Source organism: Hydra vulgaris, chromosome 09 (genome assembly GCF_038396675.1).
Source record: "Hydra vulgaris chromosome 09, alternate assembly HydraT2T_AEP".
NCBI classification, from domain to species: domain Eukaryota; kingdom Metazoa; phylum Cnidaria; class Hydrozoa; order Anthoathecata; family Hydridae; genus Hydra; species Hydra vulgaris.
In genome coordinates, this window is record NC_088928.1 from 36,544,460 (window position 1) to 36,562,975 (window position 18,516).

Consider the following 18,516-nt stretch of genomic DNA (forward strand, 5'->3'; position numbering starts at 1 on the left):
AAGCATTGTTCTCGGATTGAATTCCATTGTTCTTTACGGACCGTTTTTTCCTAATTTGATTTGCAATACTTTTTAGTTGGCTTTCGGTCTACCCATTTTTATTAAAAACTTGAATTAGAAAGTTTATCTCATTTTTTAAATAAGTAATACTGCATATGGAGTATGTCCTGTGAACATAACCTTTGAATATTGCGCATAAAATTGTGGGGTCATGATTCGAGTGCGGTTTTTTATGAATATTTGTAGTGGCTTTCTGTAGCTTTTAAACACATACTTACCTTTGCTGTTATTTTTTGTTATACCTAAGAAATTCAGAGTTTTGTTGTGGTTTTCTGTCTCAATTGTGTATTGTATTGCAGGGTGTTGTTTATTTGAGATTATTTTGAATTTCTCTTCTTCTTGGCCCAACGGGCATTGGAACATTTAATCAACGTTTAGTTAGTGTTCTTCCTAAACGTTTAGATTTAATTTAGTTTCGATCTAAAACGTAGGTCAATCGAATGTTCCATTTAAACTATATCTAAATGGTTAGTTTTAAACGTTCTTTAAATTCAATCTAAATCTTTCTTTTTGAAAGCATTCCGAATTTTATAAATTCAAATTTCTTTAATTTGTGCTTCTTTAAATAAATTAGCGCCGTAAAGTTAAACGTTGCAGCGCGTTATCTAAGTCATAAACAAATCAAACGTTAAAAATATATTTTTTTTATATATTAGTCAAAAATAAATGTACATAAATTTTAAGTATTATATTGCATTATCGTCATCATCATCGTCATCATCACAATCGTCTCCAGGTCGATCAGCGTCGTCTTTGGTGGAATCAAGCAAACCAGCCTTTGCGTCCTGAAAACTGAAAATATGTGCATAGCCTTTCCCAGTTCCACCTAATCGGAAGGGATCCATTCTAAGGTGGGAACCAATACACGAATGTATTTCTGATACAGAAGACGTACAATCTCGTTTCAAAACACATTCTACAAATAATAAAAATAACTCAATCTAAATCATTTATTGAACAATTTTATAAAGCCATAGTTTTATAGATTTAAATTTTTGTTAAACTAGTACAGTGTACACTGAGTAGATATATATTACACTGAATTTAAATTTGATTTTATTTAAAAAAATAAAAAATACACATATTTTACCGACAACAAGTTGACACAGAGCAGTGTCTCTAAACGGAAACTTTCTCAGAGAACCTTTTCCATCCATACTCAAAAGAGACATAACAAAATTTGTAAAAAGTCTTTTCAATAGATTCTTTGAAGTATCTTTAATTGATGATCCTCCAATTCGTGAAAGAAGGCGAATCTACAAAGAAATTATTCATAAACGCTACATTTTATTAGATATAAGATTCCAATTAGAATTAAAGTCAATCCACCTTAGTAAAAGTAAAATATATTTTGTGACATCAAAAATAACATTTTATATACGTTTAAAACTTTTCTGGTTGTCTTTTCTGAAAGTAAAGATAAAAATATTTAGCTATACACTTACTAAAATTGTTCGATTAGCAAGAACTCCACATTGCTCCTCTAAATTACTGTACCCATCCAATGTTCCAATAGCTCCACCAATAACCTCTAGATGGACTTGAGCAACAGGCTCTAAACTTGGTATCGTCATCGTTTCCACTGCTATCCGTAAAACTTTAATTTCGTTGGCCATATTTGATAATTGATAGAGAACTTTTCGCTGAAACTCTGTAAAATATAAATTTATTTATATAATAAAAATAAAAAAAATAAACTTATAACTTTCCATATTTTGCAGTTATAGGTTGATAACAGATAATTTGCTTAACTGCAGGGCAACTGCAGTGTCCACCGTAAAAAAAAAGCACTCAAATTAGAAAATATGTTATTAAATAATATGTAAATAAATAAGGTTTGATATCTTACTCCCATTATCCATTTCATTTTCTTGAGGAGCAGTTAATACACTCAATATCTTGTTTGAATGAAACTTTTTATTCAATTGAAAAGGTGGTACTGAGAGTTTCACTGCAATAAAAATAACGATACAAGTACAGGCTTTTGAAATATTTATTATATACAAAAAGCATTATATTTAATATTTATAAGTATTTTTTTTTATAAAACATTATATTTTTGCAGTTTATACGTCAGACCTTAATTACTATACTATACAACAACATACTATATACAAATATTAACTAATATCAAAATAAGTTGAGAGTGTTTGAGAGACATAAATGGTACTAAAACAAAATGAGAAAATGGTTTCTTTAGGTAAAAATCTTGAATAAACCTAATAATTTTAATTTATAAATCGAAATCATAAATGCAATTAAAGTGAAAAATTAAATATTACTTGATAGTACATTGTCTTTCGATATGGCAGCTCTGCGCCTGTATATTGGTATCTTTGAATTTAATATCCGGGCTAACAAAAAAAGAGAGTTTGATAGGACTGATTGGTTAGCTACAATGTCAACAACTATATAGTTAAATTATGCTTGCAAAGTTATTTTCAATGTAAATTAATTAAATAAATTGCTTTGCACGTTTATCTTAAAAGGAAAATGACACTAAATATGTTCATAAGTAATAAAAATTACTAGGTCAATCTATAAGTGAAGAAGGTCTATATCAAAGATATAAATTTAGACATCTTACTTGATTGATCAATATTATTGTCTTTTGTTATTGTAGCCATGCTTGATTTGAATAAAGGTATCTTGGAATTACTGCTTAAGAGACCAGGTGACTGTTGAAGCGGCGAAGGTTTATCTAAAATGTAAATCCTAACTTATATTGTTTGAGATATAATCGTAACAAATTACTATTAGTATTCAAAGAAATAAAGACAATTTAATAAAGACAACTTACATGCTTGATCAATTTTGAAATTTTGTGGTACCATATCCACAATCTTTTTGTTCAACGAACTGTTTAATGCTAACATTTTGCTTAGTTTAGCAGGTGGCTGTGGAAATGCAGATAGTTTGACTATTTTAAAAATAAATTACAACTACAGTAAATGTAAAAAATTATTATAAATAACTGTTTTATTAAAAAACACATACACATAATAATGCTATGGCTATTATTATCACCAGGGCTTAAGGCAGAGGTTCAAATACTTCAGCTACTGCTCCACTTCTTATAAAATTACTAGCTGTTGGTAGCACCAACATCAAAGCCCTGATTATAAATATTATTTCTTTGCTCCTACTTACATCATACTTATTATTATGTTTATTGTAACAAATTAGCTAACTTGTCAATATTCTTACTTTTTGCATTAACATTAACATCTACTTCTTTCTCGCCTAAATTATAAAAAAAATGTTTTAATATTATTGTATAAATTAGCGTTAGTAATATTAACTCCAAATGAAAAAATAAGTTTTATTTCAATTAGAATAATGCAAAATTATAAATTATTAATTACTTGGTAGTTAATATATTTTTTATATATTATTTGGCAGTTTATATATTTTGTAACATTATTATCTATATAGTTAGAAGTTTCAGGAGAAATAGGTAGAGGTAGAAACAGAATAACTTGGAAAGAGTGTGTTTCAGATGATATGAAAAAGCTACATTTAAGGAAAGAAGATGTTCAAGACAGTGTATGTTGGAGAAATGGCATTATGAGAAACGTCCAACCCGTGCAAGCACGGAAACAAGGAAGCTAAAACAATAATGATGATATAAACATAAACTAATTAAAAAGAACCTTCAAAAAAAGTTGCAAAGTCAGCACGCTTGCGCTTTTTTGTTAACTGCTGATCATTCTTCAGCTGATCCTCTTCTTCAGTTTCTGTTGTTAAATTGTAACTATTACAATCCTCGTAGCAATCTGTAAAATAAATAACAAAACTTATCCAAAGCAGATATTGCCAAGTAAATTTTTTTAACAAGTAATGGATAAATTATTTAACATTTTACAAATGTAAATTATAAAATATAACAACTCAATAATATATGAAGCTGTTGTCAAAAAATAAACACCAAACCTGACGTAATTTTTACTTTTATTAGTCTAAAAAGCCGCCAATTTTCATTAGGTTTTACCCCTTCCTTCATTAACTTAAACGCATTCATTTTGGATGGTGGCCACATCACTACTTTTCCTTGCACCCATGCGGAAGGCAAGACTCCTTCTTCTTCACGATTGTCTTCTAACCAAACAGCTCGGTGATATGACATTTTGCTAAAATGTTATTACTCTTTTTATTTGTAAAAACTGTGTTAAAAGTGTTTTAAATAAGTTTAGCCATTTACTAATACATACTATACAATACTATTTTATAGATATATTTGTTTACTTATTATTATTATTAACACTTGCTCCAGCTAAACAAGACATCAAGAGAAATTATTAGCAGAAGAGAACGTTATAAAAAATTTTCTATATATTTATTACTCTTTAAAATCTAAAAGAATAATATCTTTTTAATTATTATAATTAATGTTAAGATTTACAATAAAAGTAAATGAAATCAAAGCAAAATAATATTTTTTTAAATATTAAAAAGTTAAAACAAAAACAAAGGAAAATATACTCATAATCTAATATAACTTAAATAGATTAACAAATTGACTTGAACCAAATAAAATTAAAAAAAAAAAAGACTTCCTCTAAATATGAAGATAAAAAATATATAGCTGATATGAATATGAATATGATATAAATAGTAAGATAAAAAATATATAGCTAAAGAAATTCAGTCCTATTGCTAATATACAATTAAACATCTTCATTAAATTAAAAAACATATTAAGCATATTAAACATATGTACATAAAACATAATAACAACTAATTAGAGTGATAAAGCCATAATAAAATAAGAGTGATAACCATAATAAAATAATTAGTAAAATAATTTAACACTCTTTTGAATGAAGAAGAGGCATCAACACAAAACCGCCATTACAGGGAAGCTTTAGAACCTTTCTCTCAATTTCTGTAAACTTCACATTTTTTGATTTTGAATGCTTATAATGATTGCTCACAAAATAAATGTCTAGGAGGTCAGAGGAGCATGGCTCAATGAAGAATGGATGCAAATTAGCAAAACTGAATATATAACACATACATGAATCTTTTTGAACTTCATATATTTCTACAAACTGTCTATTTTTTAGTTGAGCAAACGAATCTCTATACGCTGTTGATAATTTAAAAACTGGGTTTGTTGCATTTGCAATGTCAGAGTATTTATGGACGTTTTCATATTCTTGAATTCTTTTTGCTACTTGTACAGCAGGATTTGAAGAACCTCTCACATATCTCTTTAACGTTTGCAAATAATTTTCAAAGGGAAAAGCACTGATATTATCAAGCGGTGAATTAAAAAATTCTACATCATCTCCTATATGCAGCAAATGATGAATATTATACACAACAAAATAATTACCATATAATTGTTGAGAATTTTCAACAAAATGTCTAAGCAAATCTTTTGCATAGTTCAACATGATATTTCTTCTGTCGTTTGATGGTGTGAGCAGAATTGATGCAGCGACAGAAAGTGTTAAAAAATGTTTGTAACGCTCAGGATCCAAAATTCCTTTCAAGACAACAGGCCCTGTGTATAATAAGAATTGCCGGAATTCAGTGGCCTTCCATCTATCTAGGTCCAATAAAGATCTAGGGCGTCTAGCAAACTCACTTGGTATGCATTTTCGTAGATCCAAAAGGTTTTCCGAAATTTGCAATATGTTATTGTTGCTTAACTTAACTTTTCTATCACCTTTTTTCAAAGCTTGAAGTATACGACGCATGACACCTAAGCAGATCAAATGCATATAGTCAAGTGGGAATATGCTGATACATTGGTCTGTTATTTCATTTAAAGGTGAAGCTCCATGTTGATGACTTCCTAGGAATTCAAGATTTTTAAAACTGTCATCTGTGCGCCTTCCAGCATTGAAGCAATCAGGAGAAACAAACGTGGTTCGCCTGTTAGTTGACGTACCAACAGCAAGACAACGTTCACATGCATGCAAGCCATTGTGACCAACAATATTTTTCAGAAAAGATCTTGCAGGAGCATCACAAATAACTGAGTGCAAAATAACTGTGTAATTTTTACCATTATGAGTGACACCATTACACTTTAAAAACTTATACTCATCTATAAAATCCTTTAAAAACTCATTAACAGAATTTGGCTTACTATCTCCTTGATATAAAGCAACAATCATGGGTGAATTATGATTAACAGCAGAGAGAATCGGCCAAAATTGCCTTTTAGACGATCTAAACAATGGTATACCGTCAACATTTATTTGCAGATTGAGTACATCGCTGCAAATGTCGTGATTTATTGCATTCTGTAAACATTTGGTAAGGCCAAAATAAATGTATTGGCCGCCACACTTTTCCTGAACTTGTATAGCTAGAGGTGTTTGCAAAAGAGTTCGACTATCTTTAGTCAGCTCGCACCCATATCTTCTCAACAAGGCTAGTAATCCATTACATGATAAACGTGTGAGTTTTGCATTTACAACCCATTGAGCTAGATTGTATTGAAAAGATCCATTGTCAACAAGCTCCATATCACAATAATGTTCATCGTCTGAGCTGCTATTGGGCGGTATTATGTCAATATCAATATCATCAATAACACAATAATTTTCATCATCAGAACTACTATGAGGTTGTACTATGTCATTGTCAAGTTCATAGGAATCATTATTAAGTATATAGTTAGTGCTATTATCTGAAATAGAAGATAAACCACACACATTTTCTGCATCTGTTAAAGAATTTGATAACCCAGGAGGTTCACATTCACAGCAACTATTTGCATCTTTAACGACCTTTCTATATTTTCGCATATACTCTGCTTTTGCACTCATAACTCATACGAATGAATCTAAAGAATCAATAAAACAAAATATCAGATGATGTAAAATAATAGGTAATAAAATAGAATTAAAAAGAAAGCAAAGTTATTAACCAAATCAATTGCCATTCATAGTTATAAATTACCTAATTATTAATTTGTATCCTCCTTTTATAATATATATTATTATGAAACATATGTTTCAATATTGATGAAATAATTGATAATATTATCAAAAGGATTATATCCCTAAAACATCCGTTAACTCAATTTAGTTACTACCAAATAAAAAGTTATTTTTTTTTTTTTAAACCACAAACTACATAATTTAAGATTCATATAAATTTATAGTTTTAATACATAATAAAAGATTCAAAATGTCCGACTCCTTCTGTGCGAACTTAATTAAGTTATATAACTTAATTAGTTCCGTACGGAAACTGTGTAATTTAGCTTTTAAACTCTAGCTAAACATTCCGAACTTGTTTAGAATAGATTCCTACGGATCTGAACGTGTGATTAGGCTTTTAAACGCTAACTAAACATTCAGTACTCGTTTAGAATAGATTCCTAAACGTTTAGAACGGCGTAAATGTCATATAAACGTAATCTAAACCAATTTTAAATCAGCAAATGCCCGTTGGGGGATGTTTGAAAATCTAGCACGGCTATCATCGACGTATCTTGAATAGGATTTTAAGTCAAGAGGAGGACTAAATGTTTTTGCAATTTTGAAGGCATTTTCTTTGTGATGTTTCAGAAAGGATTCTGCCAAAACAACCATGAATGAAAGACCAATAGGACCGGAACTTTCCAATTCATGGATCTCGTTGTTCCACAAAAAATAGCAACGATGTAAACAAAGCTCCATAATTATTTTTGTTTCTGATATAGTAAGCTTGGTAGAACATCTGTAGGAAAAATCTTTATTTAATTGATCTATTAGAATTAAAGTAGCTTCTTTAAGTGGAATTGATGGATACAGGTTTATTACATCGAATGAAATTTGAACTTCGTTTTAGTCTACATTCCCGAACTTTTCTTTGTTAATAAAATCAAAAGAATTTTTTAAACGTGTTTTTTTTTTATTTAAGATAGGTGATATTACTTTAACTAAGTAGTTAGATATTCCATAATTAGGTGTGCCGATAGTGCTATTCTCATAGGATAAACTTTTTCAGGCTTGTGAGCCTTAATTAAACCATACATACGAGGTGGGATTGCATCACTAGGATATATACTGTCATATTATGTTTTTGAAAATCTTTGTTTTTTATTAAGTTGTGGTTTTAATTTTTATAGCATAACTAGAAGTAGGATCTTCACTTGAAACCTTTGTTTAACCAATTTGATCGCGAATTCTTTCTAAAGCTTTTTCGTGTTCAATTCTTACAAATCCATTACCCTTATCAAACGGATATATATCAACAAGTTTGTTTTCTTTAATTTCCTTTAGAGCTTTTCTTTGCTCTCTTGTTAAGTTTTGACAAATTTTTTTACCAATTTTAAGTTCTTTTGAAACATTTTTTCTCAAATCCTGCGCATTTTTAATTTTGTTGTTATGTTCTAGCTTTAAAGCAAACGACTCTGTTGTTGCGATAATATCCATATAAGGGATATGTTTTAAAGAAGGTACAAAGTTTGGACCAAGATTAGGAAGATCATTTTGGTAATTAAAAATTTTGGTATTGCATAGGTTTAAAACAGCATTCTTAGTATGCGTAGTTAATTTACAGTTTTTAATTTTTTTTTTTTTCCAGGCTTCACCGTTGTTATATAATAATGATATCCTGGCATGATATATTAACTTTTTTTATCTTATTTTATAATTAAGAATTTTTCACCAAAGGTTATAGCATTGTTCAGTAAATTATAGTCTGAAAAAATGTATGTATATATATATATATATATATATATATAGAACCCTTAGATGTTGTCCGAAAGTTTTTTCGATATTTTGTTGACAAAAAGTAAAAATGAAAATGCAAGACCGGAATTTTTTTTTTTTAATAATGATAGACTGCCTGCCCCAACCAAACCCTCAGTCGATGTAGCAGCACTCCCTTGCGGGTCAGGCTATTTGTCAGTCGATGTAGCAGCACTCCCTTGCGAGTCAGGCTATTTGTCAGTCGATGTAGCAGCACTCCCTTGCGAGTCAGGCTATTTGTCAGTCGATGTAGCAGCACTCCCTTGCGAGTCAGGCTATAAGATAGTCGATGTAGCAACACTCCGCGCATGATTTACAGTAAAAAAAATAAAAATAAAAACATTTTATTAAAAAAAATAAAAATAAAAACATTTTATTAAAAAAAATAAAAATAAAAACATTTTATTAAAAAAAATAAAAATAAAAACATTGTTTATATTGTTAAAAACATTCAAAATGTTATAAAAACATTCAGAATGTTTTTAAAAACATTCTGGTCAATTAAATTTGCGTTTTTGTGGTTTTTTTAAAAAACGATTAATTTGTAATTAAATTAATGGTTTTTACTTTCGTCCAACACGGAAATGTTGGACGAAAGTCAAAAGTAATTAAAAGTGACGTATGTGTTGGCGTAAGAATCACTTTTTTCCTTCCGCTCTTCCTAAAGCCAACAAACTATAGAACTATTTATATATATATATATATATATATATATATATATATATATATATATATAGATAGATAGATAGATAGATAGATAGATAGATAGATAGATAGATAGATAGATAGATATTTATATATATATATGTGTATATATATGCATATAAATATCCAAGTATATATATGCATATAAATATCCAATTTCTTTCAAATTTTTACTGGAATATCAAAAAATTGATTACAATTCTAAAAGCAAATGAATTTTAACTAAATCTTAACAATGTAATCTTAAAAGTTCATTTTATTGAAATATGCGCGTGCTAAAGCATCCGGGCAGAACTAGAAAAATAAAGTTCCACTAGATTCGCTGCTTTTTATTTAATGTTTAAAAACGGTAAATAAAATATAAAGTATTTTTAATTGATTTTAATTAATATCAATTGAAGATTGTTTCGAATAAATTTTAAAAACGACAAAGCGAAATTAAACAAGTTCAGCTGTCAAAGAAGCGGTCTTGCGTGAAATTGAACCAGGCAGAAGTACAAGAGACATAGCGGATCAGTTTTATATAGGAAAATCAACGGATATATATAAAATATAAAAAAAAAGAAATAACAATAGAATCTTTCTAAAGTTAGGAAGCCCTTGAATCACATCTAAAAAACAAGATAAAATTTTAAATCTGCGCCGCTGAAAATGATCAACGGAAAAATGCTGTCTTGTTAAATGCTGAAATGAAAGAATTTTATAATGTAAAATGTAGTGTTGACAACCAAGTGTCGTTTGCGGTCTGCAAATCTATTTGGAAAACTTCCCGCAAAGAAACCTTTTATTTCTGTAAAGAATTGAAAAGCACGCCTAAGATTTACTAATGAACATTTGAATCGGTCTAGAGAACAATGCGTCGAAAGTGCCTTTTTGTGATGAATTTAAGTTTATGTTTTTTGGATTTGATGATATTAGATATGTTCGTCGACCAAAAGGTCTTAGAAACGATTCTAAATACCAGCTACCAACAGTAAAGCACGGGGGTGGAAACGTGATGCTCTGGTGTTGCTTAAATAGAGATTGTGTTGGTCCAATCCATTTGATTGATAGCTTAATGAACAAAAATATTTACAAAGATATCATTTGGGATGTTATCCTACCATATGCTAAAGACAAAGTGCCTCGAGGATGGATTTTTCAGCAGGAAATGACCCGAAGCAGGCTTCAACACTTGTAAAGAACTTTTTCAAGACCAAAATATTTGATTAATGGAATAACTTTCGCAAAGTTCTCTATAGGAACACCTTGATCGACAAATTTCGGGTCGAAAATCAACAAGTAAACATTTATTTAAAATTCTGAAACAAGAAAAGAAAAAAAAATTGACAAGGGTTTTCCCGACAAAGTATAAAAGAAAATTTAACTTACAACATTTTTAACTAAAAAGAAATCTTCTTCAAGTATTTTTTTCTGTCCGAATACTTTTGCACGCGCTTTTTTCAATAAAATGAACTTTTAAGATTAAGTTGCTTAGATTTAGTAAAAATTCATTTGTTTTTAGAATAGTAAATAGTTTTTTAACATTCCTGTGAAAATTTGATAAAACTTGGACTTTTCATTCAAAAGATATCTCAAGTTTTCGTAAAATATATATATATATATATATATATATATATATATATATATATATATATATATATATATATATATATATATATATATATATATATATATATATAGGGGAACCTGTTGTACCTTTGACCACTTTTTGCTTTAAGGCGTTTTTTGCGCAGCCTATTGAGTAAATCCAAACCATTCAAACTTTATAATATTCTCTTATATTTTGCCCAAAAATTATACTTAGAACTTTTTTTTCATTTGACCAAGAAGTATCTTTTTCCCGCGTTTTAAAAAAAGAAGTCTATTGGTCAAAGGTACAACACGTACGTTGTACCTTTGACCGATGCGCGTTGTTCCTTTGACCAAAATGTTGTTATTAAAAAATCATGCAATGTTTGAACCCTTTTTAATATTTTAGCTTGTTATATATTATATAGAAACTTTTGGTCCATCTTATACCAATAAAAAAAATCTAATTATTTTGTAATCAATCTTAATTGTCTAAAAAAAACTAGAAAAATCAATCCTTACAATCTTGCAAAGACTTGTGTATTAAAGTTACGATACTCAGTATTACTAATTTTTTTCAATAAAATCAGTTATTATAACTATTTAGATAAAGTCACATATTTTCTTTAGTTAGATGCTACTTACATGAAATAATTAGAATTAAGGTCCAAAACTTTAAACGCGATTTAATTGTACAAAACATATTTTCTAATATATACAGTTATTTTTATTATTTTAGATAAGAAAAGAGCAAAAATATATTTTTATAACTTATGTTAGCTGGCGGTCTATATTCATTTACATATGATCATAATGCTTTTTATAGAAAATATCTTAATGATGACAACAAAAAATACAATGATAAAAGAGTAAAATATATTAACTATTGCAAATAGTCAGATCAACATCAAACATAAGATACTGACGCTTAGATGAACCATGACCAATACTTGGTGGTGGAAGTTTCATAATAATATCCTTAAGTTCCAAATCATAAAGATTGTCATCTTCTCTTATAAACTTGTTACAAAAGTCTCGTGATTTCTTAAGATACTTAATTTTGTAAACTATACCAACAACTTCTAAAACTTCTGCTACATAAAATCTAGAGCATTTCTTTCCAGCCAACTTGACAATTAAAAAATCTCCAGAAACAATTTCACTTTCATTATCAAGTATATTTACTCCAAAATCAATTTCATTAGAGCTTTCATCATTTAAACATATGTCAGACTGACTAAAAATAATCTGCTTTGCCATTTTTTTTCTTTTGCTTGAAGAGGTCTTTTTAAATTATTGGTAATTAGATTTTGAATCTAGAATAACTTTAATTTCAGGGGTATCAGTTAAAATACATGATTTTCTATTACGTCTTTTTGAAGTATTTGTTTTTCTTAATTTGGGTTTAGGATGAGGTTGTATTATCTAAGGTGAAACAATTGATCTTGATGGTAAACTCACAGTAGGGATTTCCCCTAAAACAATAGATGACGTTGATGGTACACTGGATGGAGCAGTTTTAACATCAATAATCTCATTAGAAAGGCAAGCTTCAGTATTCACTATTGGCCTATCAGTAACATTTGCAGCTAAAAAGTCAATATCGGTAAAAATATTTTCATTAAATGGATAAAATCCAGTACATTTAAAACTGTTTATAATATTATTTGGTACAAAAGCATGTGGATAAGCTTGACCAACAAGGTAAGATATATCATAAATTGTGACTGGTTTACCATCATTGCCTGGTGATATCATCCAGTTATTCATGGCATTGTTATAAAAAGTTTTAAATGGTCCAAAAACACCACGATCAAGAGGTTGCATTTTATGGGTTGTGTGAGGATGAAATGTCATTAAAACTATGCCTGATTTTTTTGCTAACTCAATAACAGAAATGTTTACATGACTCTCATGATTATCCATTAATAAAAGAACAGGTTTTTTAATTGACGGTCGCACATTACTAATAAAATGTTCAAGAAATTGCACAAAAATGACTTCATTTGACCATCCAGACTTATTAGCTGCTCCTGCACTTCCAGGAGGACGATTATTTAACATGTAGTCTTTGAATTTAGCACGTGGAAATACAAGTAATGGTGGGATGCTATTTCCAGTAGCATTAATGGCTGCAATCATTGTTACATTGTTGCCTCGTTCAGCACTAGTTATGCTCCCTATTTGTTTTTTACCTTTTGGAGCTAGAATTTTTGGTGGTACGTGGACTGTGGTAATTCCTGTTTCATCACAGTTCCAAATATTTGATGGGTCAAAATGACAACGTTCTAAAACATTTTTGTAATTTTTATATACAATTCTTACAGTTTCTCTATTGAATGCAGAAGATCTACCAAGACTTGTAGGTTGTGGTTTACGTAGAGATAGCTTGTTATTATATCTTTTGCGAAAATCTCGCAGCCATTGTTCACCTGCACATTTATTTTTCATCCATGAAGTTTCAATTTTTTTATGATTTGCTAAAGCATACTCATATGCAAAGGATCTTATCTGCTTTAATGTAAGTCCATAATGCATATTTGCAGCATCTGCCAAGTAGTTTACCAAAATTAATTCTTCTTCAGTTGAGAATACTTTTTTTGGTTTGGTATGTGAATATAAATATTCGCAACTACCAGATTTTTTAAACTGCTTCAACTGATATATTAAATTTGACTTTTTAATGTTGCAATGTCTTGCAGCTTCACTTAAACTCATTTTTTGTTGAAGCACAAAATTCACTGCATTTAGCATATCCATTTCGGAAATCTTTTTGCGAAAAACACCAATCTTGCTCCTTGGCATTTTAAAACTAAAATATATTAACAAAATTAATTAACTATTTCGATACATTTAATTCCCTATAGCTGAGCAGAAACTAGGTAATAAAATGAACTTGACAATAATATTGCTTCAGCTGTCCAACTAACTAAATTAACAAAATTGATTATTCTAAGTGTAGTAGTGGTTCAAGAAAAAATAGTGAATTGCATTAAAATTCAATGGAATTATTTCATCATCATAATACTAGAAACAATTGTGCATTAAAAAGCAATAAAGCACAGACGACGCCTAATAAGGTAGATTATAAATTTTTTAATCTTGCCCTCTTAAAGTCCGCAAATTACCGAGGAAGCAGTTTTTATTGGTCAAAGGTACAACGTCCTTGACTGGTCAAAGGTACACGAGATGGGTTTCTTTAACAGTTATTGTCTTAATCCCCATTTACGGTCAGACATAATCATCCAAAATTTTCCATAACAAAAAAAAGATGTTGGGTAATGTTTATAATGTCGTAGATGAATCAAACAACAATTTATCACAGTTTTAAAATCAGAATAAGATTAACACAAATATTTACTTTTTAAGAGTCAAAACTTATAATTGCTTGTGGATCAATACCATCTATCCCAAGTATAATGTTTTACGATAAGAAGAGTTGTCATGGACTACTATTTCAAATGACACTTCCCGCTTTTTTTAAATAATAATAGTAAGCCAACAGAGTAGAGTGACCAAAGGTACAACGTGGTCAAAGGTACAACAGGTTACCCTATATATATATATATATATATATATATATATATATATATATATATATATATATATGTATATATATATATATATACATATATATATATATATATATATATATATATATATATATATATATATATATATATATATATATGTATATTTATATATATAGGTGGGTCAAACGCCCCTTATTTTTAAAAATCAAAAGGCATTGTTTTCCATGTACTTTGGGCGTACTCTTGGATCAATAAAAAACCAAATTTAACTCATTTGATAAAATTTTGACCCCGCTCAACGGGTTCGAAAGTTAATTTTTTGTCCCAAAATGTCAAATGAGTAATTAAACCCCCTTAATTAATTTGTTTGTTTTTTTTGTTTAAGTGAATAGGAACATTTATGTAATCAATTAAAACAATAATTCAGCAAAAAAGAGACTATTAGGACAGCTTAAGGTGTTCTTTTGTAAGTTTTTAATGTTAAAACTTTGACCTGGTTTCTCAAAAAAAAACGGTTTTTACGTAATATTAGACTTAATAGCTAGCTATCGACAGCAGAAGAAATATACAACTAGGCATAGTTTTCTTATTGTGTTATGCATAGTAGTGCACATATGTGGATTTAGAAAGCTTTTATTTTGCACATTTATAAATAAAAAATTTTATTTTAAAATATGTTTTAAAAATAATCTTTTTTATCTTTTTTAACTTGACATAAATTTATGAAATTAGATAACTTTTTTCAATTTTAACAATCACATAAACAATATAATAACTACATAACACATGTTAAATAATTTTTGACAACTTGTCTTTAGTATTGACTGAACATTTTTGTCTGTGACTTGAAATTGAAAGCATCAAAGATTGCTTTAATTCCTCATCCTGGCACATGTGTGTAAAGTCTTAGATAAGCTTTACTCCGCTCTCAGCACAATCATTTACTACAGTTAACTTTTCAATGAATTTTTTTAGGACTCGATATCCTGAAAAATTATTCCAATCTCTAAAATAAAATATATACCAGCATTTTTAAATATTTTAAATGCTAAAAAATATAATAAAGTTAAATCAATTAAGAGAAAAACTTACTTTGAGCTAACTTGCATCCATTCTGTTTCTATTGCAGATAGATTTAGCTGTTGAATTAGAACCCAACTTTGAGGTCCAACCAGTTTCCATACTCTGGAATTTTCGTTTTGTTAATGTTTAGAAAAGATGGTTTTCTCAATGTTAATCTTGAAGGTTTAGGGTTTAAAAAAAATTTTATGGCAATTTTTTTTCTTCTGTTATTGTCTAGCGTTTCATCGCACATAGCAAGTACAACATTTTGTTCTGCAAGAAACCATAAATGATTTTTAAAACTTTTAATTGCTGCAGTTGAAATTGTTTTTTTAAATGATTCATACTTAATCATGTCCCTGATTGCACATAAATCTAAGCAAGGAGAAGAGGCTGCTAATGGTGCTTTCAAAAACCATCTTGCTTAAAATAGCCCAGAAAACTCAGCAACTTGATGAACTGTTGCTAATTCTTCTGCACTAACTATATCAAATTGTTGCAAATGAAATGTAAGCAGTTCTATTGTCATGTAGTAGATAGCTTTTGATAAAAATCTTGCATGATGAAAAGCTATAGGTTTACAAAACTTAAAATTTGCTAGTTTATCACTGCCTAGTCAAACCAGAACATTCAAGATAAATTTTGGTTTCAAAAACCTTCGAAAAAATGAAATTCAGTTTCGTTAATATTATTTTTTTTCAATTTACCTTTTCTTCTAAAAATGTTCCTTTTCGCTTGCTCCATTCAAACCTGTTAAGGTTGTTCAAATTTATGTGCAGCTTAATAGTTTCACAGAAATTCTGAATTTCTTTGAAAAGATTATCAACTGGTCCGTTTAAGACAATCCCAGAAACTGCAAGTGCTGCATGCTAGATAATGAAAAATGAGAAAATAAAAAAAGCCGTTTGAACAGAACTAGAACAAAAGTATTTTATAAATAAACAATAAATAGTATAGTTCTAACTTTAATATGGAGCTCATATATGTGATGTCTGCAAGCAAACCATATTAACGGTCTGCACATCCATTTTTCCAGCAATGCACATACACCCTGCATTCAGCCTTAACTTGATTCATTTATTTAAAGAGAAAAAAAATGAAGAGTATAATGAAATTATAAAAATATAAAAATAACAAATTACAAAAGTATCATCTATTATACTATTAGATGCACAAATTTTTCTCACCCTTATTTAAAGATGTAGTAACAAAACATACACTTTGTATTAAATTCCAGAGATTCCCAAATTCCAATATTTCTTTTATAGCTTTGGCTTGTACAGCGGAGAAAATAGAATTAGCCTCACCTTTATTTTTTGTTCTAATTTAACAAAAATTGCAGGTAAACAATTATGAAATCTACTTTATTTCTTGTTACTTCTACTACAACTAAAAAGTTTATAAATTGGTATGCTTAATTAATTCCAAATGGAAAAAAAATTAAAAATATTCAATTTGTGGAGAAAATAGAATTAGCCTCATTAGCGTTATATACAAAAAATAAAGAAAATATTTTGTTTTTTCGCTCATTTAGTATTTAGTATAGCTTCCTGAATTTTTAATGACTTCAAATATGCGGTTTGACATACTAGTCACAAGATTTTGGATAGTTTCTATAGATATTTCATTCCAAGCTTCTCTGATACGAGTTTTCAGCTCCAAAGTGCATTCAAATTGCTTACCATTTTCATAAACCTTTCTAGAAAGTATTCCCCATAGATTTTCAATTGGGTTAAGGTCTGGACTACGTGCGGGCCATTCCATTACGTGAATATTTTTTTCTCTAAACCAAGCTTTTGTAAGCTTTGAATTATGGATAGTAGCATTATCTTGTTGGAAAGTGAAAGTTTCACCCATCAATTCCTCACCATGTTCAAGTAAACTTATTTCTAATAAGTCAATGTAGTCCTGTGAATTCATTTTTGTTGAAATCCATGCCAGTGGAAGTTTTCCAGCAAAGGAAAAAGCCCCCCAAACCATAACATTTTCACCCCCAAAGTTACGACTCATCCGAGTTTCTTTCTCTTTTCGAAGATCGTGCCAGTAATATTGATAGCCATCAGGACCATCTAGATTGAACTTTTTTTCATCACTGAAGAGAACTTGATGCCACTCTTCTTGCCAAGACATGTGTTCTTTCGCAAATTGTAATCTAACTTTTTTATGACGAGCAGTAAGTTTTGGTTTTGGTTTACGCTTTTTCCAAACTGTGTTTGGATCTTCATGTAAGATTTGTCTCACACGTTGAACAGATACAGGTAATTGTAAATCAGCACGAATTTGAGATGCAGTCATGTGCTGAGCAGCAGCACGACGTACAATAACTCGTTTAGTACGATTATCAATTTTACGTTTGCCACCACTTCCCTTATAGGCTCCATAATTAACGCCAATCTTGAAGTAATTGTTAACCACTTTTGGAGATCTTTTAATTTTCTTTGCAATTTCCCGATTAGATAAGCCTGTATCTTTGTATGCTTTGATTACTGCTAATTCTTTATTTGTTAAACGCTTACCACGTCCCATTTCAAATAAAGGTATCAAAAACCAAATGTTAAAAACTTTATGAGCACTGATTTCACAGTCTTTGTTTAACTTACAAATAATAATAAAAAACTAACTCACAAATGCGTATCACCAGATCAAAATATACAAGTAAACTGAAAATAATTATTGATGAGGCTAATTCTATTTGTTACCGCAAATATCAAGTATTATACATTTTATGGTTTTATCAAATGTTCCGCAATTTAATTATGCTATATTATAATCTAAAAAGTTGTTGTTTGTAACAGTAATTATATGTGTGTGGATACAAAAGTTGTACCGCACAAACTTGTTTACAGATTTACAAAATATTGGATCAGCACATGGTGAGGCTAATT

The 18,516-nt window shown here is 29.1% G+C and overlaps 1 protein-coding gene and 1 long non-coding RNA gene across 2 annotated transcripts; both read right to left on the minus strand.

The window, feature by feature from the left end:
• Positions 1–688: 688 nt before the first annotated feature.
• LOC136084752 (uncharacterized) lies at positions 689–1,201 on the minus strand. Its single transcript, XR_010640826.1, has 2 exons — positions 1,151–1,201; positions 689–976 (listed from the first exon to the last, which is right to left on the minus strand). It is a non-coding gene; the product is annotated as an uncharacterized LOC136084752 (long non-coding RNA).
• An 11,260-nt stretch (positions 1,202–12,461) lies between these two features.
• Positions 12,462–13,841, minus strand: LOC136085440 (uncharacterized). Its single transcript, XM_065806746.1, has one exon. It carries the CDS (start codon positions 13,839–13,841, stop codon positions 12,462–12,464), a length of 1,380 nt encoding a protein of 459 aa, XP_065662818.1.
• Between the last annotated feature and the right edge of the window lie 4,675 nt (positions 13,842–18,516).